The 25,824-nt window shown below is 45.0% G+C and overlaps 2 protein-coding genes across 4 annotated transcripts in view; both read right to left on the reverse strand.

Moving 5' to 3' along the window:
- pik3c2b (phosphatidylinositol-4-phosphate 3-kinase, catalytic subunit type 2 beta) overlaps positions 1–23,782 on the reverse strand; it is a 32,879-nt gene extending 9,097 nt beyond the window's left edge. For 2 of the 3 annotated variants that reach the window (XR_014598521.1, XM_084030469.1), the window contains exons 1-27: positions 23,497–23,781; positions 19,122–20,047; positions 18,783–18,883; positions 17,793–17,953; positions 17,520–17,640; positions 15,822–15,933; positions 15,323–15,402; positions 15,183–15,246; positions 14,254–14,400; positions 14,123–14,156; positions 13,803–13,998; positions 11,998–12,120; positions 9,606–9,773; positions 9,127–9,241; positions 6,760–6,902; positions 6,315–6,503; positions 6,055–6,148; positions 5,402–5,496; positions 5,132–5,312; positions 4,751–4,858; positions 4,331–4,423; positions 4,115–4,244; positions 1,609–1,745; positions 922–1,091; positions 658–814; positions 411–520; positions 133–334 (exon numbers count right to left, since the gene is read on the reverse strand). Coding sequence is in view for 2 of the 3 variants with exons in the window: in XM_084030469.1 (XP_083886595.1) it covers positions 133–334; positions 411–520; positions 658–814; positions 922–1,091; positions 1,609–1,745; positions 4,115–4,244; positions 4,331–4,423; positions 4,751–4,858; positions 5,132–5,312; positions 5,402–5,496; positions 6,055–6,148; positions 6,315–6,503; positions 6,760–6,902; positions 9,127–9,241; positions 9,606–9,773; positions 11,998–12,120; positions 13,803–13,998; positions 14,123–14,156; positions 14,254–14,400; positions 15,183–15,246; positions 15,323–15,402; positions 15,822–15,933; positions 17,520–17,640; positions 17,793–17,953; positions 18,783–18,883; positions 19,122–19,973 (4,083 nt within the window). In the remaining variant the exon portion in view is untranslated. Of the gene's footprint in view, positions 1–132; positions 335–410; positions 521–657; positions 815–921; positions 1,092–1,608; positions 1,746–4,114; positions 4,245–4,330; positions 4,424–4,750; positions 4,859–5,131; positions 5,313–5,401; positions 5,497–6,054; positions 6,149–6,314; positions 6,504–6,759; positions 6,903–9,126; positions 9,242–9,605; positions 9,774–11,997; positions 12,121–13,802; positions 13,999–14,122; positions 14,157–14,253; positions 14,401–15,182; positions 15,247–15,322; positions 15,403–15,821; positions 15,934–17,519; positions 17,641–17,792; positions 17,954–18,782; positions 18,884–19,121; positions 20,048–23,496 lie in introns of all 3 variants that reach the window. The other variant, XM_084030470.1, reaches the window with a different exon arrangement.
- Positions 1–25,824, reverse strand: part of mkrn2 (makorin, ring finger protein, 2) — a 294,103-nt gene that overhangs the window by 41,359 nt on the left and 226,920 nt on the right. The gene's annotated exons all lie outside the window — the stretch shown is intronic.

The following is a 25,824-nucleotide window of genomic DNA, read 5'->3' on the forward strand; positions in this document are numbered from 1 at the left end:
TATTATTATAATGAGTTTACTGATTATCTTATTACCTTAACATATTATTGAACCTATCACAGTAACGATGTGTGTGTCCTGTGTAACCAGACAGTGTCATCAGACCAGTATGCACCGGGCCTGTGGACTCACATAGCCCTTGCCGGCGGCGGCGGTCCTGATGTGTCTGCAGACGTAGAGGGTCCTGATGAGACCGCCGCTCTTGGCCGTGTGGACGCGGGGGGCGAAGGACAGCGCCGGCCGCTCCTCGCTGGAGGCGAACTTCATCTGGGCCAGGTTGTGGATGAAGAAGTTCAGCTTGGTGGCCACGCTGCCCAGACTGGACTCGATCAGCCTGCCGGGGGGGGAGGGGTTAACGGGCCACTCTGGTGATGGACAGGTAATGTGTGTGTGTGTGTGTGTGTGTGTACCTTGTGAAGTACATGGTGGCGTCGGCCTCAGACTCGTGAGGTCTCAGAGCATCATAGACGTACTTGAGATCCTCCAAATCAGAGAGTTCAGGGATCCCACAGGACAACATCTACACACACACACACACAGTACACGTTACAATGGAAACAGACAGCTATCACTAACATTTTGTACTGTGAGGTGTTCCTGTTGATCTGTCCAGTGTGTGTGTGTGTGTGTGTGTGTGTGTGTGTGTGTGGTACCCACCAGGCCCAGCAGGTTCAGGAACAGGTGTGTGTGCTTCCTGATCAGGTTGTACGCTTCGCAGCAAAGATCCACAAAGTCATGGAAGCGGCTCGACGGTTTGTCTCCCCCGTTGATGACGTACGCCATGTCGGAGGTGAACACGAAGGGGGCGCGGTCTCTGAGTCACATGATGACATCACACACACATACATGTCACCACAAACTCTTGCATCATCACAGAAGATGTGACATCATCACAGACGAGGATGTGACATCACGACTCACCGCTTGATGTTGCCGAACATCTGTGCGTGGCCCAGGAACTTCCCAAAGTCAATGTGGAACATGTGACCACTGGTCTTCAGCATGATGTTGTCGTTGTGGCGGTCGCAGATTCCCAGGATGTAAGTCGCCACGCAGCAGCCGGCGCACGAGTAGATGAAGTTCTCCACCGCCTGAATCAATAATAATCAATAACCACCTTCATACGTTTTTACCTTACAGCTGTACGACATGTAAGACCTCAGAGATACCAGGTAAGGCAATCAGACGTCAGAGGTCACACAAGGCTGGTTATCAACTCTGAAGTCAACCAGGGTTTCCCTTTTCAGCTGTGAGCGTGCACAAGAAAGAGGCGGGGCTTGCAGCATTTGACCAATCACAAGCATGGATCAGTCTACGGGGAGCAGAGCGGCATATTTCACGTACGAGGAGGAAACCATAATCTAACAGAAATTTGAAGAAGTTAATATAATACAGGTAAAAAACAACCGTTCCATCTGCAACATGCAGGAAGGACAGCTGGCAACAACTCCTTACTAGTGGTTTAATATATAATATAATATGATGGCCATCATAAGGACACTACTAGACCTGACTGATTACATCAATGTGTTCAGTGGTGGAGGTACCGTCCAGGTGTGTGTGTCCAGGTGTGTTTGTCCAGGTGTGTGTGTGACCAGGTGTGTGTACCTTGTCATACTGCTCATCAGTAGGATTGTGTTTCTGCAGCCAGTCGGCCAGCGGCCGGTCTTTGAAGGACCCTGTGACTCCGTGTTCCACCTGGATTTTCCTCAGAGTGTCAGATTGAGGGATCATCTCCACCATACCTGAGAACAAAGACACACCTGTCAATCACACCTGAGAACAAAGACACACCTGTCAATCACACCTGAGAACAAAGACACACCTGTCAATCACACCTGAGAACAAAGACACACCTGTCAATCACACCTTAGAACAAAGACACACCTGTCAATCACACCTGAGAACAAAGACACACCTGTCAATCACACCTTAGAACACAGACACACCTGTCAATCACACCTTAGAACAAAGACACACCTGTCAATCACACCTGAGAACAAAGACACACCTGTCAATCACACCTGTCAATCACACCTGAGAACAAAGACACACCTGTCAATCACACCTGAGAACAAAGACACACCTGTCAATCACACCTGTCAATCAAACCTGAGAACAAAGACACACCTGTCAATCACACCTGAGAACAAAGACACACCTGTCAATCACACCTGTCAATCACACCTGAGAACAAAGACACACCTGTCAATCACACCTGAGAACAAAGACACACCTGTCAATCACACCTGAGAACAAAGACACACCTGTCAATCACACCTTAGAACAAAGACACACCTGTCAATCACACCTGAGAACAAAGACACACCTGTCAATCACACCTGTCAATCACACCTGAGAACAAAGACACACCTGTCAATCACACCTGAGAACAAAGACACACCTGTCAATCACACCTGAGAACAAAGACACACCTGTCAATCACACCTGTCAATCACACCTTAGAACAAAGACACACCTGTCAATCACACCTGTCAATCACACCTTAGAACAAAGACACACCTGTCAATCACACCTTAGAACAAGACACACCTGTCAATCACACCTTAGAACAAAGACACACCTGTCAATCACACCTGTCAATCACACCTTAGAACAAAGACACACCTGTCAATCACACCTTAGAACAAGACACACCTGTCAATCACACCTTAGAACAAAGACACACCTGTCAATCACACCTGTCAATCACACCTTAGAACAAAGACACACCTGTCAATCACACCTTAGAACAAGACACACCTGTCAATCACACCTTAGAACAAAGACACACCTGTCAATCACACCTTAGAACAAGACACACCTGTCAATCACACCTGAGAACAAAGACACACCTGTCAATCAAACCTGTCAATCACACCTTAGAACAAAGACACACCTGTCAATCACACCTGAGAACAAAGACACACCTGTCAATCACACCTGTCAATCACACCTGAGAACAAAGACACACCTGTCAATCACACCTGAGAACAAAGACACACCTGTCAATCACACCTTAGAACAAAGACACACCTGTCAATCACACCTTAGAACAAAGACACACCTGTCAATCACACCTTAGAACAAGACACACCTGTCAATCACACCTGAGAACAAAGACACACCTGTCAATCACACCTGTCAATCACACCTTAGAACAAAGACACACCTGTCAATCACACCTTAGAACAAAGACACACCTGTCAATCACACCTTAGAACAAGACACACCTGTCAATCACACCTGAGAACAAAGACACACCTGTCAATCACACCTGAGAACAAAGACACACCTGTCAATCACACCTTAGAACAAAGACACACCTGTCAATCATACCTTAGAACAAAGACACACCTGTCAATCACACCTGAGAACAAAGACACACCTGTCAATCATACATTAGAACAAAGACACACCTGTCAATCACACCTGAGAACAAAGACACATCTGTCAATCATACCTTAGAACAAAGACACACCTGTCAATCACACCTGAGAACAAAGACACACCTGTCAATCACACCTGAGAACAAAGACACACCTGTCAATCACACATTAGAACAAAGACACACCTGTCAATCACACCTTAGAACAAAGACACACCTGTCAATCATACCTTAGAACAAAGACACACCTGTCAATCACACCTGAGAACAAAGACACACCTGTCAATCACACCTGAGAACAAAGACACACCTGTCAATCACACCTTAGAACAAAGACACACCTGTCAATCACACCTGAGAACAAAGACACACCTGTCAATCACACCTGAGAACAAAGACACACCTGTCAATCACACCTTAGAACAAAGACACACCTGTCAATCACACCTTAGAACAAAGACACATCTGTCAATCACACATTAGAACAAGACACACCTGTCAATCACACCTGAGAAGAAAGACACACCTGTCAATCACACCTGAGAACAAAGACACACCTGTCAATCATACCTTAGAACAAAGACACACCTGTCAATCATACCTGAGAACAAAGACACACCTGTCAATCATACCTGAGAACAAAGACACACCTGTCCTTGTCTAATGTCCACCTGTCCTCCTCTAATGTCCACCTGTCTTCCCTGCATACACCTGTTGTGTCCTCACCTCGTCCTCTGCCGGTGGAGAAACATTTGAAGATGACCATCCTCATGTCCAGACCCTCCTGGATCCAGATCTTGTTCATGATCCGGATCACCTGCAGAGTCAGCATGTCCTGCCGCAGGTCGTCTCCTGACTGGACAGAGACAGAGACGTGAGCCGGGGGTCAGAGGTCAGCGAGGTCAGAGTCTAGAACAGGAGAGGACGGCGGAGACGTCTCACCTTGAAGATGACGTTGATGTTGTCTCCAAGGGGGTCCAGGTTCTGGAAGGACAGTTTGAGAGGAACCGCGTTGGAGTTGAAGAAGGAACATGACTGTAAAAACGCCAGAGAAGAAGAGACGTGAAGACGAGCAGACACATTTATGGTGAACAGTGGTCGGTCAGATCCCGGTTCCGGCTCCCCAGAGGACCTCCAGGTCTGAGAGGTCCCTGAACCTTTAAAAACCTGCTGCAGGTTGTTAAGTTTTCTTCAGTATCACAGATGTCTGTACATCCTGCAAAACATCTTCTAGTAGTGGACACAGTTCGGACAGCACCACCCTGAGGTTGGCCTGTGTGTTACAGGTTAGTGTGTGTGTGTGTGTGTGTGTGTGTGTGTGTGTGTATGTGTGTGTGTGTGTGTGTATGTGTCCTTCACTACCTGGATCTTGATTCCCGTGACGAGCAGCGCCGGGTTCAGAGGAAGTCTGCAGCTTTCGTTGACGGAGAAGAACTGCTTCATCTCCTCTAGAGCCTCCCTGAGCACACACTGGAACACAACTCATCACCATCATTATCATTATTATTAGAAATAATATCATGGGTAACAACACACTTCATGATGTCTCTGCCCTCTGCTGGACTGGTGCTGAATTGATGCCTCATTAAAATTCAACATCAGAGATCACATCATGTGTAATACTTTACATTACATCGTACAGTGATGTTCAGATTTTAATATAAGAAACCTAAAATAAATAAATCAATTTGCTCTTTGTATTAAAATTTTGAGTTCATACATAGAGCTCGTCCGTCTCCTCACCTGTCTGCTGGACGGGGAGGCGTCTCGGACTTTGTGAGCCACCGTGGCGAGGACGGACACGAGCCAGCACTGCCGGTCGAACTCCTCACGGAGACCTCGACCCACGCAGCACAGCAGCGCCGCCAGCAGGTGCTGATAGCGAGCACTGAACTGGCTGTCCTGCAGGTTGTCCTTCAGCAGCCTGAGGGACAGTCTGGATTAGACCTGGTTTAACTAATCCTGACTCTAATCCTGAATAAATGCTAAATGACAAAGATGAAGTCAGCTGACCAGAAGAGGTAGTGAGCAATGCGAACGTCACCGATGGCTCTCCGCAGGAGGAAGCGGACCAGAGAGCTGTCGAGGTAACACTCATACTTCAGAGCCTGAACACACACACACACACACACACACACACACACACACACACACACACACACACACACACACACACACACACACACACAGTCAGGAAAATGTTTTACATTTCATCAGGATGTCAAACCAGCAGACACAAGACAAGAAATGCCTTGTTCTCTCTGCAACTGACAAAATAAAAGCCTCTCCCATTAGCTATCAAAATAAAAGCCTCTCCTGTTAGCTGACAAAATAAAAGCCTCTCCCGTTAGCTATCAAAATAAAAGCCTCTCCTGTTAGCTGACAAAATAAAAGCCTCTCCCGTTAGCTGACAAAATAAAAGCCTCTCCCGTTAGCTGACAAAATAAAAGCCTCTCCCGTTAGCTGACAAAATAAAAGCCTCTCCCGTTAGCTGACAAAATAAAAGCCTCTCCTGTTAGCTAACAAAATAAAAGCCTCTCCCGTTAGTTGACAAAATAAAAGCCTCTCCCGTTAGCTGACAAAATAAAAGCCTCTCCTGTTAGCTGATAAAATAAAAACCTCTCCCGTTAGCTGACAAAATAAAAGCCTCTGAGGCGTGATGTGACCTGGACAAGCTGAGGCAGGAAGTCCAGCAGCTCTGGATCTGAGATGGAGTCCATCCACTGAACAGCCGTCCTCCTCAGCTCCTGGTCTGGGAACCTGGAACACACACACACACACCCACACACCCACACACACACACCCACACCCACACACACACACACACACACACACACACACACACACACACACACACACGATTATGTCAGCCAGGTTCTCGATAATGTAATTTGGATGAGCGTCAGGGTAGTGGAGGGGGACGTACGAGGCGTGGAGGAGTCCCAGGGCGTCCAGGTGACCCAGGCAGGTCCACTGCTTCAGCAGGGCGTAGATGTCCGGCAGGCAGGCCCACTCCCAGCAGGGGGCGCTGGCCAGGACCAGAGGCAGGGCTGCACTCTCTGACTGACAGAAGGCCTTCTTCTCCCACAGGAGACGCCTGTCCTCCGCCGTCAACCTGCACAGAGACACAGAGTACGTTTTAATGCTGCGGAGGACAGACAGGTCCACCTGAGGACAGACAAGACTTCCTGAGGACAGACAGGTCCACAGGAGGACAGATACGACTTCCTGAGGACAGACAGGTCCACATGAGGACAGACACAACTTCCTGAGGACAGACACGTCCACATGAGGACGGACATTCATTCCTAAAATAACACTCTCATTTCAAAACGTTTGAAAACGTCAGTGTGCGTGTGTGTGTTTCTAACCAGAAGACGGCCTTCTTGTGCAGGACGTCCTGCAACTGGATCTGACTGATGGCGTCCAGTCGGGATAAGTCGTACTGAGGACAGAAGTCTGCCGGAGGAGGAGTGCTGAACCGGACCTCGAAGGATGAGGTGGGGAAGTCCACCTGGGAGACAGACAGGCAGACAGACAGACAGGATGATAGCTAGTGACTCTGAGAAATGAAGAATTTATGGACACAAGAGATATTTTCTTATTGTTCCCCCCAAACATGAAAAGTAACACAGCAATGATGGCAAGCTTTAATGCCATAGACTCTAAAACTCTAGTGGAAACGGTGACAAATCTAAAATCATCCACCTGCTGCCTTGATGCTTTACCTACCAACTTTTTTAAGAATGTTTTTGACTGCCTATCAATAGACGTATTGCAAATAGTTAATAACTCCATTCAATCAGGCAATTTCCCAAAGGCCTTCAAAACTGCAGTCATTAAACCTCTTCTAAAAAAGCGGAGCCTAGATGCCTCTATTATCAACAACTACAGACCAATTTCAAATCTACCCTTCATAAGTAAAATAATTGAGAAAGTTGTCCTCCAACAACTAAATCACTTCCTGGCTTCAACTGGCTGCCACAACAACTTCCAGTCAGGATTTCAACCTTTTCATAGCACCGAGACGGCCCTTATTAAAGTTGTAAATGACATCCGTCTTAACACAGACTCTGGCAAAACTTCAATATTAATGCTATTAGACCTCAGTGCTGCATTTGACACTGTCGACCACTCAATACTCTTGGACAGGTTGGAAAACTGGGTGGGGCTCTCAGGCACAGTCTTAAACTGGTTCAAGTCATATCTACAAGATAGGAAATATTTTGTTTCCATTGGCGACTTTGTATCAGAACCTACCAATGTAACGTGTGGAGTCCCCCAAGGTTCAATCTTGGGGCCGACTTTATTCAACATCTACATGCTCCCAACTAGGACAAATCATGCAAAATAATAACATTGACCACCATTGCTATGCCGATGACACCCAAATCTATGTAACACTATCACCAAACGACTATCGCCCCATTGATCTTCTGTGCCAGTGCATTGAGCAAGTCAAAGACTGGATGTGCCAAAACTTCCTACAACTAAATGAGGACAAAACTGAGATAATTGTTTTTGGTGCTAAAAAAGAAGGTTTAAAGTAATGCAACAACTTCACTCTCTGTCCCTGAAAACCTCAAACAAAGCCAGAAATCTTGGGGTTATTATGGATTCTGATTTACATTTCGACAGTCACGTCAAATCAGTAACAAAATCAGCCTACTATCACCTAAAAAATGTAGCAAGACTTAGAGGGCTCATGTCAGCTCAAGACTTAGAAAAACTTGTACATGCCTTTATTACTAGTAGGCTAGACTACTGTAATGGTCTCCTTGCAGGTCTTCCGAAAAAAACTGTCAGGCAGCTACAGCTTGTTCAGAACGCTGCTGCTAGAGTTCTTACAAAGACCAAAAAATGTGAGCACATTACACCAATTCTTAAATCCTTACATTGGCTCCCTGTATGTCAGAGGATTGATTTCAAAATCCTCCTGCTCACATATAAATCACTACATGGTCTAGGACCGAAGTATATCACTGATATGCTCCCACTACATAAGCCTTCTAGACCACTAAGATCTTCTGAGACCAATCTGTTAGTGATTCCCAGAGTAAACAACAATCACGGGAGAGCATCATTTAGTCACTATGCAACAAATGGCTGGAATAAACTTCCTGAAGATGTAAGACTTGCCCCAACTCTGACCACTTTTAAAACTAGACTGAAAACTTTTATGTTCACCATTGCTTTCTGCTAAATCTTTTAATGTCTGCACTGTTTTTAATTATTGCAAATATGTTTTTATTCTCCTTTCTTTCTGTAATGCATTTTTAAATTTGCCTTTATTTTCTTTTAATTCTTCTATTTTTTTTTCTTCTCACTTTGTTTTATGATGTGAAGAGCTTTGAGTCTGCCTTGTGTATGAAATGTGCTATACAAATAAAGTTGCCTTGCCTTGCCTTCCAATGAAATAAATATTTTGAGGGACAGAGGAAAATTAGCGGTCTACACCTTTAAATCTGTAACTGAGGCTTGTTGCAATGAAAGTTGCACTGAAACAAAGCGCCAGAGATGTGTGTGTGTGTGTGTGTGTGTGTGTGTTTGTTCTACTGACCTACATACAAATGTTTGCAGCTCTGAACTGACCCACAACCTTCTGTTAAAAGTTTAAAGCTTTCAAAATAAAAGCTTACTGTGTGGGGCGAAGGGGACAGGTGCATGCTGGGAGGTAGGCAGAGCTGATAAAGAGGCTTTAAAACATGAAAGCTGAGGAGTGACATCTCCCGTCTCACCTGCAGGATCACGCTGTCTGGCTGGCTGAAGTTTGGCGAGCTCGACCGGGCGTTTCCTGTCCTCCCCGGAGCCGAAGGCCACAGACCGAGTAACTTCCTGCCACATGTCAGGACGCTGCAGAGAGACACACAGCAGCAGAATTAAATAAAGAATCAAATACTATTTTTAATCGGATAACATTCTGGTTCCTCTTCTATGCTCTTCCTGGTAGACAGCTGCTGTTGCTAGGCAACAGGAGCCACATTGGGACAGCTGGTGACATAAACAGGAAATCCTCTGAAGACCAGAACGTCTCATCTTGGCTAACGCTTGGTTCGGCCTTCGCGTCTTTCGACGGATGCTGAACTGGGACAGAACTGCCGTTTGTCGCCCCTTCTGGTCAAACTACAAACTGCACCCTGATTAACACGTTTGTACAACAACCTAAGAGTAAAAAAAAGTCAGGTAATGACTTCCTGTGTCAGAGCATGTGACTTACTGTCTGAAGTTGAAGAGTGGCATGGTGACCCATCCCAGTGCCTCGATGCTGCGGCGCTGCTTCCCCTTCTCCTCCGTTCCTCCAGGGGGCGGTAGAGAGCTGGCGTACAGGGTCACTGTGAGCTGAGACTCTCTGGGCAGCTGGTTGATCTGCACCGGGAAGCACACTCTGCAGAGACGGGGGTTATGATGAATAAATGTGTTATGATGATGAATAAACATATTATGATGTATAAATGTGTTATGATGAATAAACATGTTATGACGATGAATAAACATGGTATGATGATGAATAAACCTGTTATGACGATGAATAAACATGTTATGATGATGAATAAACGTGTTATGATGAATAACCATGTTATGATGATGTATAAATGTGTTATGATGAATAAACCTGTTATGATGATGAATAAACATGTTATGATGATGAATAAACATGTTATGATGATGAATAAACGTGTTATGATGAATAACCATGTTATGATGATGTATAAACCTGTTATGATGATGAATAAACCTGTTATGATGATGAATAAACATGTTATGATGATGAATAAACGTGTTATGATGATGAATAAACGTGTTATGATGAATAACCATGTTATGATGATGAATAACCATGTTATGATGATGAATAAACGTGTTATGATGATGAATAAACGTGTTATGATGATGAATAGACATGTTATGATGATGAATAAACGTGTTATGATGAATAACCATGTTATGATGATAAATAAACGTGTTATGATGATGAATAAACATGTTATGATGAATAACCGTGTTATGCTGATGAATAGACATGTTATGATGAATAACCGTGTTATGATGATGAATAAACCTGTTATGATGAATAACCGTGTTATGATGATGAATAGACATGTTATGATGAATAACCATGTTATGATGATGAATAAACGTGTTATGATGAATAACCATGTTATGATGATGAATAAACGTGTTATGATGAATAGCCATGTTATGATGATGAATAAACGTGTTATGATGATGAATAAACATGTTATGATGAATAACCGTGTTATGATGATGAATAGACATGTTATGATGAATAACCATGTTATGATGATGAATAAACGTGTTATGATGAATAACCATGTTATGATGATGAATAAACCTGTTATGATGAATAACCATGTTATGATGATGAATAGACATGTTATGATGAATAACCATGTTATGATGATGAATAAACGTGTTATGATGAATAACCATGTTATGATGATGAATAAACCTGTTATGATGAATAACCATGTTATGATGATAAATAAACGTGTTATGATGATGAATAGACATGTTATGATGAATAACCATGTTATGATGATGAATAAACGTGTTATGATGAATAACCATGTTATGATGATGAATAAACCTGTTATGATGAATAACCATGTTATGATGATAAATAAACGTGTTATGATGATGAATAAACATGTTATGATGAATAACCGTGTTATGATGATGAATAGACATGTTATGATGAATAACCATGTTATGATGATGAATAAACGTGTTATGATGAATAACCGTGTTATGATGATGAATAAACGTGTTATGATGAATAACGATGTTATGATGATGAATAAACGTGTTATGATGAATAACCATGTTATGATTATAAATAAACGTGTTATGAAGGATAACCATGTTATGATGATGAATAAACGTGTTATGATGGATAACCATGTTATGATGATGAATAAATGTGTTATGATGTATAAACATTTTATGAATAACCGTGTAATGATGATGAATAAACGTGTTATGATGAATAAACATGTTATGAATAAAGGTGTTATGATGATGAATAACCCTGTTATGATGATGAATAAACATTTTATTAATAACCGTGTTATGATGATGAATAAACGCGTTATGATGAATAAACATGTTATGAATAAAGGTGTTATGATGATGAATAACCCTGTTATGATGATGAATAAACATTTTATTAATAACCGTGTTATGATGATGAATAAACGCATTATGATGAATAAACATGTTATGAATAAAGGTGTTATGATGATGAATAACCCTGTTATGATGATGAATAAACATTTTATTAATAACCGTGTTATGATGATGAATAAACGCGTTATGATGAATAAACATGTTATGAATAAAGGTGTTATGATGATGAATAACCCTGTTATGATGATGAATAAACATTTTATTAATAACCGTGTTATGATGATGAATAAACGCATTATGATGAATAAACATGTTATGAATAAAGGTGTTATGATGATGAATAACCCTGTTATGATGATGAATAAACATTTTATTAATAACCGTGTTATGATGATGAATAAACGCGTTATGATGAATAAACATGTTATGAATAAAGGTGTTATGATGATGAATAACCGTACCTCTGGTCCCAGACCACCAGGTGGAACAGGTACTTGCTGACCGACTGCTTGCTGGTGTGCTGCGGCGCGCAAAGCTCCGCCCCTCCATGAGTCAGTGAGCAGGACAGGAAGAAACCCTCGTAACTGACCAATCAGAGAGCAGGACAGGGACATGATGTCATGAGAGACGCACATGAAACAATCTGAACAAAAAGGTTTATGACCTGCTATAAACTATAAACTTATTATGATTTTTATGTAAAATTAAACAAAAAGGGTAACTAAACTGTGAAATAAATGCAGCGCTGGAATGTAACATTTAATAGTTACAAGTTCTTGTGCTTTACTTGAGTATTTCCATTTTTTTCTACTCTCCAACATTTCAGAGGGAAATACTTTACTTAGTTACACTAATAGTTATTGTTTACATAAAAAACATGACATACTAACAGTGTTGTGGGTAACGTGTTAGAGTACTCTAATTACTTTTGTCGTGTAACGTGTAACGTAACGCGTTAGTTTCGTGCAGCGCTGTGATGCGTCTGTGCCTTGCTGCTGACCTACATTACCTGTGTCAGCGCTTCAATACCCCACCACCCTCCAGCGCACCCGTGGAGTCTCGTTCTTACTCCCAGGAGAAATCGACTGTCGGACAGACGTTTCCAAAATCTTCTTCTGCTACGTTTTAATCACTACTTTGAAGAGTAAATGTAAGTGGACGATGGTAAAGTGAATTTAGGCCTGTAGACTTGAATAGTATTTTAGTTCGGCTATTAGGCTATTTAACATTTGCCTGTGTGCCAGTGAGCGATTTTATTCGGCCTGTTATCATTTTTGTTCGTCATAGATCTAGCTGTTAAAATGTCTGTTAGATCGTTGACTGGTCGTTAATTTCTAAATGGATCTGAATCTGCTACCCGTTTACCTCAGATTGTGTTTACAAGTAAGCAAACTTTATGGACTTTCATAACTGCATTCGGGTTAAAACAATTCAGGAGTTACCTAATCTTGTTTGGTGCTCATATATAGGCTACCTGGGCTGGTAGGTGTGAATTTTGATTCATATGTTGTGTGATCAAAAAAAATAATAATTAATAAAGCGCTATGTGGCATATTGCTAACTGTCTTGTTATCCTGCAGAGTTAATTTGGTTGGACGACTGACGTTACTCATCATTGTCACAACTTGTCGGTGCATTTAAAGGAGGCTGTGTGTGTCAGTTAAGTTGCAGCATGTGTGAGGCGCTGCAAACGGCTATTCATTTTTGGTAACGCATGAGTACTCTAACGCGTTACTTTTATTCACAGGTAACACTGTAACGTCACACACACACACACACACACACACACACACACACACACACGGTGTGTGATGCTGACAGCCAGGTGTCGGCCGTCCATGGCTCCTTTCAGAGGTCAAAGGTCAGCTCTGGTTCCCAGGCAGTCAGCCCTTTGTCCCAGACGAGTGTGTGTGTGTGTGTGTGTGTGTGTGTGTGTGTGTGTGTGTGTGAGAGAGAGAGAGAGAGGGGGGGAAGGGCAGCAGCTCTCAGCTGAGCTGCCTTTGTTCCAGAACACACACACACACACAAACACACCAACATGTGCTGAATCATCAGTGTGTTTGTCCACACTGCCTGCAGCCAGTCTCACCGACAGCCTGTCCCACCGACAGTGGAATCGACCTCGAGGAAAACGTTGTGAGGTGGATGTGAAGAAGGATTCAGACGGTTTAAGGAAACATGTTTACGTGAAATAAAGAGTCATAAGAGCTGAATGAATCTCCAGCTCTGAACCCGTTGGAGCTCTCTGTGTGCCTTGATGGCGTACCTGGCGGCCCAGGTGATGGGGATGCGGTGGGCGGCGTGCACGTTGAAGGACAGCACGTTGGTGACGAGGCCGGCCTCCTGCACCGGCGCCGTGCAGCCGCGGCTCGGAGCCGTCGGGTGGAAGTTGGCATTGAACGTGCTGCAGTAAAGCTCCACCAGATCCAAGATGGCCGCCGTCAACTTCTCCACCACCTTCTCTGAAACCAGGAGAAATATGAAACCCGATATATATTCTGTTTCATCAATACGCAACTTAACATAACTCTGAACCATGATGATGGAGGTCATGATGAAGGTCATGATGAAGGTGTTGGGACATACCTCTGTTCTCTCTGACCGTCAGCACTGAAGCATCCTGGGAGGGCAGACAGGAAGACGAGAGAAGTCAACATTATGTGATGTTTTCATGAACACCATCACCTAATAAATCTGTCTGTCTCCCTCTCTCTCACCTTGAGGACTTTGGGCTGCAGACGACAGGGGCATGCTGGGAGCTGGCTGAGAGCAGCGGTCACATCGGGCGTCTCAACGGCAGCTAACGAGCTGCAGAGCGCCTTCACTGATTGGACGAGACGCTCCACATGCAGCGGAAGCTCCGCCTCCAATGACGAAGAAGGAGAAGAAATGTGCATGAAAAGGATTTAATGTGTGTATGTGTGTATATATATATATATACTGTATATATATATATATATATATATATATATATAGAGTATATATACAGTATATATATATACTGTATATATATATATATATACTGTATATACATAGAGTAAATCCTCTAATATAGGCCCAGGCCTTTATTTACTCAAGTGCATCGCGGCCCAGGCCTTTATTGGAAGGAGACCAGAATTAGAGACAGGCCCCTATTTCTATTTGAGCAAAACGGACTACCAGTAGAATGAATAAAAAACAGATTTTGTGTCTATTTGAACCTATAAAATACTAGGTGCTCCACAGCTGCCATATTACGGTAAACAACGTTTACTGCTTGCCAGTATTGCACGCTTGGTGGGCTGCCACTAGGAGGATGATTGACAGGCGCTCTCCTTCATACAATCACACTTCATGGCTGCACCTGATTGGAAGATTGCTTTCACAGCTGTCCTGTCTGCTCCTGGATTTCAAACCGACCAACATGGCGGCTCGTTTGGAAACGTTCTCTTATTTTACGACAATAGTTCACCGAAATGTGTTTCTGAAAGCATTTTATGCCTCCATTCGAGACCGGCCGTTATTTACCTCCACCGACAGCAAGACCGGCCGGTAATGGAATACAGGCCAGTATTATAGGATTTACGGTATATATATTTATATATGTGTGTGTGTGTGTGTGTGTGTGTGTGTGTGTGTGTGTGTGTGTGTGTGTGTGTGTGTGTACCTCTGACAGCAGGAAGGACTCGGCTTCGTTGTGGAACGTGTCCAGCAGCAGCGTCAGAGCCTCCCTGATCACAGAAAAACACCAGAAGTTAAATAAATGGGGGAGCCTGATGAGTCATGATCACTGACTCCGCCCCTCACCTGGTGACGGTCTGTTTGATTGGACGCTCCTGCAGCAGGATGCTGTGGTTCATGGAGGACGACGTGTCATCGTCTTCTTTCTGTTATTAAAGGTCAAAGGTTATAATATATAATAATCATGTGATTACATATCTGATCATGTTTCCATATTGATCCTGATCAGCACGTATCAATGTTTTCAAGCTTCATGTGTTGAACATTACATTTGTGCTTCTCAATCAAGGGAAACAATGGTCTTTCTGCTATTGGCTGGTGGCAGGTGATGTCACTCTCGACAGAGTACCGGTGGTGACATCACTTGGCTCCAGTCAGCCAATAGCAGAGAGCCTCTTCAGTACCTGCACTTCACCTGTAGGGGTCAGACTTGATGCATGATGTGACTGTAAACACCAGAGGCTGTTGCCTGTTATCCTGCCTCTGTGTGTGTGTGTGTGTGTGTGTGTGTGTGTGTGTGTGTGTGTGTGTGTGTGTGTGTGTGTGTGTGTGTGTGCGTGCGGACCCTGCGAGACAGCTCCGTGTTGATGGAGGATCTCTTGGTGAGAACCAGTCGGACGTCCCAGTCGAATTTCAGACACTGTTGGACAAACTCCAGTCCGGCCAGAGTCTGGGAGCTGAGAGAGAGACAGGCAGAGAGATGATCAGACAGACAGACAGACAGATGATTAGAGAGACAGACAGACAGACAGACAGGCAGAGAGATGATCAGACAGACAGACAGACAGACAGATGATTAGAGAGACAGACAGACAGACAGACAGAGAGATGATCAGACAGACAGACAGACAGATGATTAGAGAGACAGACAGACAGACAGGCAGAGAGATGATCAGACAGACAGACAGACAGACAGACAGATGATTAGAGAGACAGACAGACAGACAGACAGACAGACAGACAGACAGACAGACAGGCAGAGAGATGATCCGACAGACAGACAGACAGATGATTAGAGAGACAGACAGACAGACAGGCAGAGAGATGATCAGACAGACAGACAGACAGATGATTAGAGAGACAGACAGACAGACAGGCAGAGAGATGATCAGACAGACAGACAGACAGATGATTAGAGAGACAGACAGACAGACAGACAGACAGACAGACAGACAGACAGGCAGAGAGATGATCCGACAGACAGACAGACAGACAGACAGATGATTAGAGAGACAGACAGACAGACAGACAGGCAGAGAGATGATCAGACAGACAGACAGATGATTAGAGAGACAGACAGACAGACAGGCAGAGAGATGAACAGACAGACAGACAGACAGACAGATGATTAGAGAGACAGACAGACAGACAGACAGATAGACAGGGGGATGATCAGAGAGACAGACAGGTAGAGAGCAGGACACTGTGCCTGTCTACCGGTCTGTCCACTGAGCGACACATTGGTCTGAGTTTTACATCTGAGGAACAACAAGAACACCAGACCAGATGTTACTGCAGCACCTGTCTGTCTGTCTGTCTGTCTGTCTGTCTGTCTGTCTGTCTGTCTGTCGCCCTCTCTGGTCATTAACACATCTCATGAAAACAACCCTGAACTATGATCCGACTCCGCTGACAGACAGACACTTATTCTCCTATTGTTTCACTGCAGGAAGTTCAGTCACGGCTTATCAGACGGAAACACACACACGGAAACACACACACACACACACACACACACGGAAACACACACACACACACACACACGGAAACACACACACACACACACACACACACACACACACACACACACACACACACACACACACACACACACACACACACACACACACACACACACACACACACACACACAGCAGCTCATGATATACGTAGGTAAAGCTGCAGCTGGTGTGTGTGTGTGTGTGTGTGTGTGTGTGTGTGTACATTAGTGTAGCTGGTCTACCAGCAGCCACAGCTCAGCTGAACTCTGTTATTATGAAACTCAGAGCCTGAACCACAGACCACAGATCAGTTTGAATGTAGCAGCTATGGTATCTGACAGACAGCAGCTCTGCAGCAAATACTACTACTACTACTAGTACTGCTACTATTACTACTACTACTACTACTACTATTGTTTCTACTACTACTACTACTACTACTACGACTGTCACTCAGATGATCAATATATATATATATATATATATATATATATATATATATTGTATTAAAACTTGGGAGGGTAGAGGAGGTTGGCTCTTACTTGCTGAGGAACTCGTCGTGTCCACAGACCTTCAGCAGGAAGTCGTCCAGGTCCACGTGATCCAGATCGTCCTGAGCGTAGCACAGAGTCTGGTAGATCAGCAGGTCCACCGTGGAGGAACCTCGGAGACACACATTTATCTGACATATTTAAACCATTCTCACTCCATGTTTGAAGAATACTGGAGTATAAATATACAGCTTGTATACTTGTAGAATGTTATTCTCATAGAAAAAAGTATTTTATTTTGAAGTGGTTCACATCCTGTCTTACCATCGCAGGTGAAGGTGAGCGGCTCTCTGAAGTGTCCGCTGATGACCGTGACCTTTACGCTGACCCCCAGACCCTGATGCAGCTCCTCCAGACCCACAGACGGGGACCACACAAAGCCGCCGTTCTTTGAGGGGTCGCTGTGAGGGTACGCCGAACGCAACCTGCAGGGACAGGCAGAGTCCGTCAGTACTGCAGAATACCGTCAGTACTGCAGAGTCCCGTCAGTACTGCAGAATACCGTCAGTACTGCAGAGTCCCGTCAGTACTGCAGAGTCCCGTCAGTACTGCAGAGTCCCGTCAGTACTGCCGTACCATAGAGTACCGTCAGTACTGCAGAGTACCATCAGTACTGCCGTACCATAGTGTACCGTCAGTACTGCAGAGTACTGTCAGTACTGCAGTACCACAGAGTACTGTCAGTACCACAGAGTACCGTCATTACTGTAGTATCACTTCAGAGGGTCGATGCGTATTTGAAACCTCAGACCTGGGAGACTTGTTGGCGGTCTCTGGATCTGCAGAGACCCTGCAGCACTCTGCCGGTCTTCTCCGTGTTCAGGACTCTTCTGGGCATCGTTACATTATCATTCAAGTGGAAGTCATATTTTATTCATTTTATTCCCATTATGATGGGGATATGATTCACTGCCGGCGGCATGCAATGAATCCTGGGATATGTTGGCCTGTGAAGGATCCATCAGTCGGATCCTTCACAGGCGCCTGGGACGAGGTTCGAGGCGATTCGGTCTTCAAACGCAGCCTCCGAAGGGCGAACGCTGGTCAGGATGCAGCGACAGAGAGAGCAGGCAGGCCAAGGCAGGATGAAGCATCAACTCAAAATCTGGCATCTTCCCGTTTGTGAGGAGGCATCCGTGTATACTGGTGCATTAGAACGCAACTGCCATCAATCAAGAAAGAAACACGTGTGTGTGTGTGTGCGTGTGTGTGCGTGTGTGTGTGCGTGTGTGTGTGTGTACGTGTGTGACTCACACATCCAGCATGTGACAGAAAGCCGCCACCTCCTCGTCTCGCTCCTCAGACACCTGGAACAGCTCATAACCGAAGCCGTTCATCCTGGAGCCCAGAGACACCTGTCAATCACACACAGCCGTCCAATCAGAGGAGGGCAACCATCGGCAGGTAAAGTTTGAACACAGAAGACTCATGTGATGTGTTTCCTGTCGACAAGTCTGCTTTGTTTTTCTGAATAAACAATATATGCTGATGCTGACCCATCATAATGATGAAGTCATCTGATTAGCATATCATAGAGGTAACCAGAACTCCACTTGGTTGTTATGGTGACCAGATACACCTGCAGGCTCTTACCGGGTCTGCAGACACCCGCCGCTGGTTCTTGTAGCTCTTGGGAACAGGTACGTAGGTCCTGGGGGGTACCTGAGGGGGGAGGGTCTTACTTCGAGCCACGGGCTTGCCCGCCTGGTCCCCGTTGGCCCGCCGACCCCGAGGCCCCTGCCGGCCCCCGTTGAGTCGGGACAGCGAGTCGTTGATGTTGTCGTAGTTCAGCTCTCCCGAGGTCACTTTGGGCGAAGCCATGTCCGGCATGAACAGGTTCACGTCGCGGGCCGTCGTGGACCCTCGGGAGGGCAGAAAGGGGTTCTCTGGCCCCGACGACGGGGGGATGGGGTTCCTTGGGGGGACGGCAGGTGGAACATCATCCGGAGGAGAGGGGAAGTCTTTGGGAAGAAACCCTGACCCGGATCCAGGCGAGTCCCCGAGGCTGGAGCCTGGCAAGTCCCTGAACTTGCAGACCTTCGGAGTGTCAAGTATGTAGAGGGACTCGTTGACGTAGCCCCCCTGGGGAGGGAGCACCCTGGCTGGGATGGCGTGGGGAGACTGAGAGCCTCCAGGCTGGTTCAACGAGGGGTCGGATCCAGAGAGGCCCCTCAGCAGGCTTCCTCCTGCGGGGGCCGGAATGGGCTGACTCGGGGTGGGTCGGGGGCGTTCAATAGTGGGATTTGGGGTCTTGGAGCGGGCTGGAGGTCTGGAGCTGGTCTGGCTGGTTTCTGTCCCACTCTTGTCCTGTTTGTGCCTGGAGAGGGCGTCGTACTCCATCTGCAGGGCTTCGGCCAGGACCAGCTCCTTCTGACTGAGACCCAGAGCCTCCAGACAGCCCCAGCCCGCCTCGCCGCCCTCCTTCTGAGTGTGAGCTGCCGACATGATGCCTCCGGGGGGGGGGGGGGGTCCTGCTGCTAGAAGGACCGGCGAGGACACATGGAGCTGCTGAGGATCAGCTGGGGACACAGAGGACATACGGGGACACGTTATTCATCCTCAACCATATGGAAACGTCACAATACTATATACCGGTATATGAGTGTGTGGATGTGTGAACCAGCTGCTGATGAAAACCACAAAGAGAGTAAATCAACATTCTTTGATTAGATCCATGTGTTTCCACGCTGCACCATGAATAACTGAGGTAGAAGGTCAGATGTATGAAGCGGAGATATCCAGAAACACACTGACACAATGAGCAGGAAGGAAGGAAACACACAGGAAGTTAAACTGAGGAGGTGAAGCCGGCTGAGACCTGATCGGGACTCGTTGGGATCGCTAAGGAACCCTGAATGTCTGCTCATATAAAAGCAGTGAGGCAGCGTCTCCTTCAGAGTGTGGGTTCGCTTTGTGACAGAAGGCCGAGCCGCACGGGTGGAGTTAGATGAGGAGGAGGCGTGGATGAAAGTCTACAGCTCATCAAACTGACCTCTGTATGGGTCTGGGGACTCTGCAGACCTGTTAGTGACACTGACTGAAGGCGGTTCAAGGGAGCAGGCTGATGGTCTGGGGGGGGGGGGGGGGGGGGGCACACAGAGGGGGAGGGGAGGAGACAGATGACGGGGGAGGGATGTCATTATGTTGGGGGAGGAATAAACCCTGATACACCAGCAGCCAGCTGTGTCCCACTTCCTGCTCCAGGGTCAATGACGAAGCTCTGGTATCATCAAACACTGATCACAGTGATCGATCGCATTCAATTAGTGTTTGTTCAATTACTGTTGTTTGAACGTGGATCGAAACACGATAACCGGGTTGATCACATCTATCTCTGTTCAATGACGGATCACACCGCCACCACAGAAATCTGTTACTACCGGTAACGGTAAAGTACTCATACTAAAGTAAAGTACTCATACTAAAGTAAAGTACTCATACTATTAGTGTTGCTGTTTATCTGACGCTGGGCTGAAACACCAGCTTTAGACTTTAAAAATGATCCTGCTGTTAATGATAAGTAGATTAAAAAGATAAACCTGGTGGCTTTGTTACCCACAATGCACCTCTCCCTCCGACAGTGGCGTGGCAGACTGTGATGGTTATGCTAGCTGCGGCTAACATAGCCTGGAGCCTGCAGAGGCCGGCTGGTTGCTGACACACCTGCTCACACATGGTCTCCATGGTGAGGCAACTGTTGACTACGTTGATAAGACCGTTGAGCTGGTTTGATTATTGATTAAGGCCTGACCAATAAAACAGCAGGACTGAGAGCAGTGAGGCCCTGAGCTGTGTCTGTCAGGAAGTCCAGCCGACACGGCAGGAATCAGCAAGTCTGCAAAGAAAAACGGTTTCATCAGCGATTAAAGAGCGACTCCTCAGTGAGGAGGTCTCCACAGTGAGGAGGCCTTTAGTGAGGAGGTCTCCACAGTGGGGAGGTCTCCACAGTGAGGAGGTCTCCACAGTGAGGAGGCCTTTAGTGAGGAGGTCTCCACAGCGAGGAGGCCTTTAGTGAGGAGGTCTCCACAGTGGGGAGGTCTCCACAGTGAGGAGGTCTCCACAGTGAGGAGGCCTTTAGTGAGGAGGTCTCCACAGTGAGGAGGTCTCCAGTGAGGAGGTCTCCACAGTGAGGAGGTCTCCTCACTGGGAGGTAAAGCCCGGCGGGAGGAGAAAGGGGCGGGTGCAAGCAGGTGCTGTAACAACAACAGGAAGTCTGTTGAGCAGCTGTGGCAGCGACGGGTTACTGACGTCAGTTACACGTTCTGAGAATATAAATATCTCTGAATAAACATCCAATAATCACTTTGACGTTACGGTGGAAGATGCTGCAGAACGTACGTGAGAATCCTGATGATATTAAACTTAGAATCAGAATACTTTCTTCATCTTCAGGACGTTGTCCAGCAGAGTCGTGTGTGATAAATAATATAATAATAATACACACACCAGTAGTCAAAAAAGTAGAAAGTAGAAAATATAAATGACACAAATATAAGTTATGTAGTACAATGTATGCATATAGAAAACACAAAACACTTTATGGTCCACTTGTGTATTTGCTGTTGAGGAAGTAGTCTGTACTATTGAGGTAGTAGTATCATAAGAAGATATTATTACATAAAATAAAGTATATATTATACTGTACTGAATACTGCACATATATGAGGGTAAAGGTTATGTTTTTAAAGGTGCGCTATGAGACCAGGGGAATCGGTTGCCTCTCATCGACTCTCAACATGGCGGCGCTCGAAGCTAGCGGTGCTAACAGCGCTAACAGTGACTCACTTGCGTAGGACTGTAGTTTTCGGCAGACCGAACTTTGGTGCTAATATGGTGACATCATCATAATCATATCATCATAATCATATCAGAAGTGAAGAGTCGGTATGAACATTTACCTTTTCATAACTTGTTTTATAAAAGTCAGTGAAAATCAGTGATTTAGTGAAGTGTTTATGACCAGACCGACATGACGTCACAACAATTTTCGATGACGAACTTTTTTTTTTTTTTTAAGTATCTTCTCCTTAGTGTTCCATATAAGCTGAGGGCAGCAGAGACATCCACCTGCTCCACGGTGAGACAGGTGTATATGACGTCATAGGCCATGCGGAGTCGTTGAGCTTCCTGTGATGATCGTTAGCTGTGCGTGTTGTTGCTGTTCGGCCTCTGTTACTGTGATCTCGGTCATTTTTTCGTGTTTTTTGTTCGTAAAAGTAAAAAGTTTCGGAGTCCAATAGAAGCAGCGGAGGAACAAACTGCGCAGACTCGGCAAGAAACAGGTGACTGACGTCATTAAAGTAAACAAATAATATGAAGAATAGTTGAAATGTGTCCAAACATCTGTGACAGCTGCTGCAGCTGCCAGCAGCCTCCCGGCGGCCCAACAACACACCGCCCAGTGCTGTGGAGAGCCCCAACCAAACTTCATTCAAAAACCGGCCGCTTTAACGTGGCCTCGTTCACCGGCCAGCATCCACACCGGCCGCACGGATCCGGTCCGCAACCTAACGCACATCTTTTCTACCCGGACACATCCGTTACATCGACTTGTAGTTAGTTTCTTAATGCTTGAACTTTAAGAGTGGGTTGAAGCCCCGTTCCTACGGGGTCGTTCCAGCCCCAGCCCGCCGCGGAGGGCGGTGGCGAGCAGCCCAGACTACACGAGGAAGGTTAGATAGAATACACCACAACAACCTGCATTTAGACGGACTAAATGTGCGCCGAATTCACCTGCGGGCCGCAATAACTTAGAAACCGCCCTCAGCCATGTTCGGACCGGACCCGGGTCCACCAAAACAGCAGGTTTGTTTTGATTGTCACTCCTTTGAGTGGAGGCTGGTCTGACCTTATTTCCAAAGAAAGGTCCTACAGCAAGTGAACACGGAGCAAGTTCACCACCGCCGAGAGAAATGCGTCAAATCCCGGCCACAGTCCCAGCAGCGCGGGCTACCGGGAGCTAGCTTACCTGAGTCTGGTTATGGTCGCCCGGAGCGGGCGGCGGTTGCCATTTTAAGGCGGTTTACTTTTCTGCCAAAATCCACATCGATCCCCTTCAGTGGTCGATTCGCTTTTTCGGTATTTCCAAACGGATCAACAATCTCCGGCCGCCGGTTCCGACGCGGTTCCGCGCATTTAGACCGTAGAACCGGATCCCGGCTCGCCGTGTCAGCCTCCGTTCACGGGTCAAACAATGCAGCTCTGTGCGAGGCTCCGGCGGTTCCACAGCCCGGGTCTCCAGCGACGGTTTCGGCTGTACGTCAGCCGATCCTCGAGTCGGCAGCTGCCGGAGCAGCGGTGTCAAGTCCCACACCGACGATACGCGCGCTTCCGGTTGTATTTTCAAAACAAACACAATGTCGATCAAAACAGCCCAAAAGATAAATGACGGTGCACTTACCAGCAATTATTTGTCCACAACCTTCATGAAACAAACTCACTAGCTAAGATGTTTAAATAGGCTACAAAGTAGGAAAGTCATAAATAAAATATATACATTTACAATAATACGGTGCAAATACAAAGTAGTTGTAGATGTTGCTGATTTGCAGATGTGTGTACAATTTTAACTGAATCAGTACAACAATACAATCTAAATTGTATGGTAGATTGTCACGGGTCGGGTTCCTTCTGTGTGGAGTTTGTAAGTTCTCCCTGTGAGCGGGTTCTCTCCGGGTTCTCCTGGTTCTCCCACAGACCTGTCTGTCTCTACATGTCTCCCTGTGATAGACTGGTTACCTGTCTGTCTCTACATGTCAGCCCTGTGATAGACTGGTTACCTGTCTGTCTCTACATGTCTCCCTGTGATAGACTGGTTACCTGTCTGTCTCTACATGTCTCCCTGTCATTATTAATGATAAGAGATGTTTAGCTTGATTTAAGTAATAATGTGATTTTGGTGGGTTTGCTTTAAGAGCTGTAAACACAAAGTAAAAGAACTTCCGGTCCCACTCGGACTGATTCTGTCCGCTTTGACAGAGCTTCAGTCCGGAGAGGAAAGAGGAGAAACAGCGACACCTGGCGGATGACATCGTCATCATGGCATGAGACAGGAGAAGGAGCTGGAAACGATTTATAACAGTTGGAGTGTTATGACCAAACTATTCATCCACAGATGAAGAACGAACTCATTTTTTTTCGTTTGATAAATTGTTTAATGGCTGTGAAGCTCAATAAAGGCTTTCATAACGTATGATGTAATTCTAAATGTTTCTGTATTTGCCAGATTGTAATATTTAAATAAAGTTAAAACAAAAAAAAACAACAAGAAAAAAAAAAACATTGTAGGAAGAAGAAGAATATTGATTGTACTTACAGCTGCTTTTTCTGTGCATAATGTACAAATGTGATGCGACAAATACTGTTAGAATAAAACACCTCCTGATATTGCAGGTTATGAATACTTTAATACTTCGAATGTGAACACATTTCTAGTTTTGTTTTGTGAAAACAAACATGTTAGTCAGAACCATCGTCGCTTCAGGAGCCACAAAAGGAAAATACAATCAGTCAGAAACACGAATAAAAATAATCTGTTTTAGATTTGAATCCTCTTTATACAGTTTAAATCTAAAGTGCTCTATGATCGAGAAATTTAAAATGATTTCATTGATTGAACGATTCACTATCAACAATAACAACCTGTCCCAATATAAGGCTTCGGTTACACTCTCATGTGAGACGACGTCTGTGGGTCACAAGGTCACAAGTTCACAAGGATTCTGAGAAAAACAAAGAACAAACAAAAACACATGCATATATATACAGTATATATATATATATATATATATATATATACTGTATATATATATATACAGTATATATATATATATATACTGTATATATACTGTATATATATATAATTATGTCATATTTACATGAAGATTATAGATGTTTTCTTTTAATCATTAATTACAAAATGAAATGTAATCAGCAATCTCACAATTACAAGAAAAAATATCTGTATGTTTTGACATAATTACAGACGTAAAATTTAACACCTTGTAATTACGAGGAAGAAAAATCTGGTAATTATGAGGTATCATCTCACAATTACGATGTCTATATATGGTAATTATATACAAAATGACATCACATGTCATGTGACAGTGAGAGAACGAACCCTGATGTGTTTGCATCGCGATGATCAGATCAGAGATATGAAACGTTCAGCGCAGTGTTTCGGTTTCTATCTCGTTTCCTCGGCAGAAACACAGCATTTAGGCACAATTCCCTTTCTTTGTCCTGAAACGGTTTTGACACTTAAAAAAAATAAAAAATCTTCTTTCATTCTGCA

The sequence above is a fragment of the Eutrigla gurnardus genome (assembly GCF_963514095.1).
Source record: "Eutrigla gurnardus genome assembly, chromosome: 2".
Classification (NCBI taxonomy): Eukaryota; Metazoa; Chordata; class Actinopteri; order Perciformes; family Triglidae; genus Eutrigla; species Eutrigla gurnardus.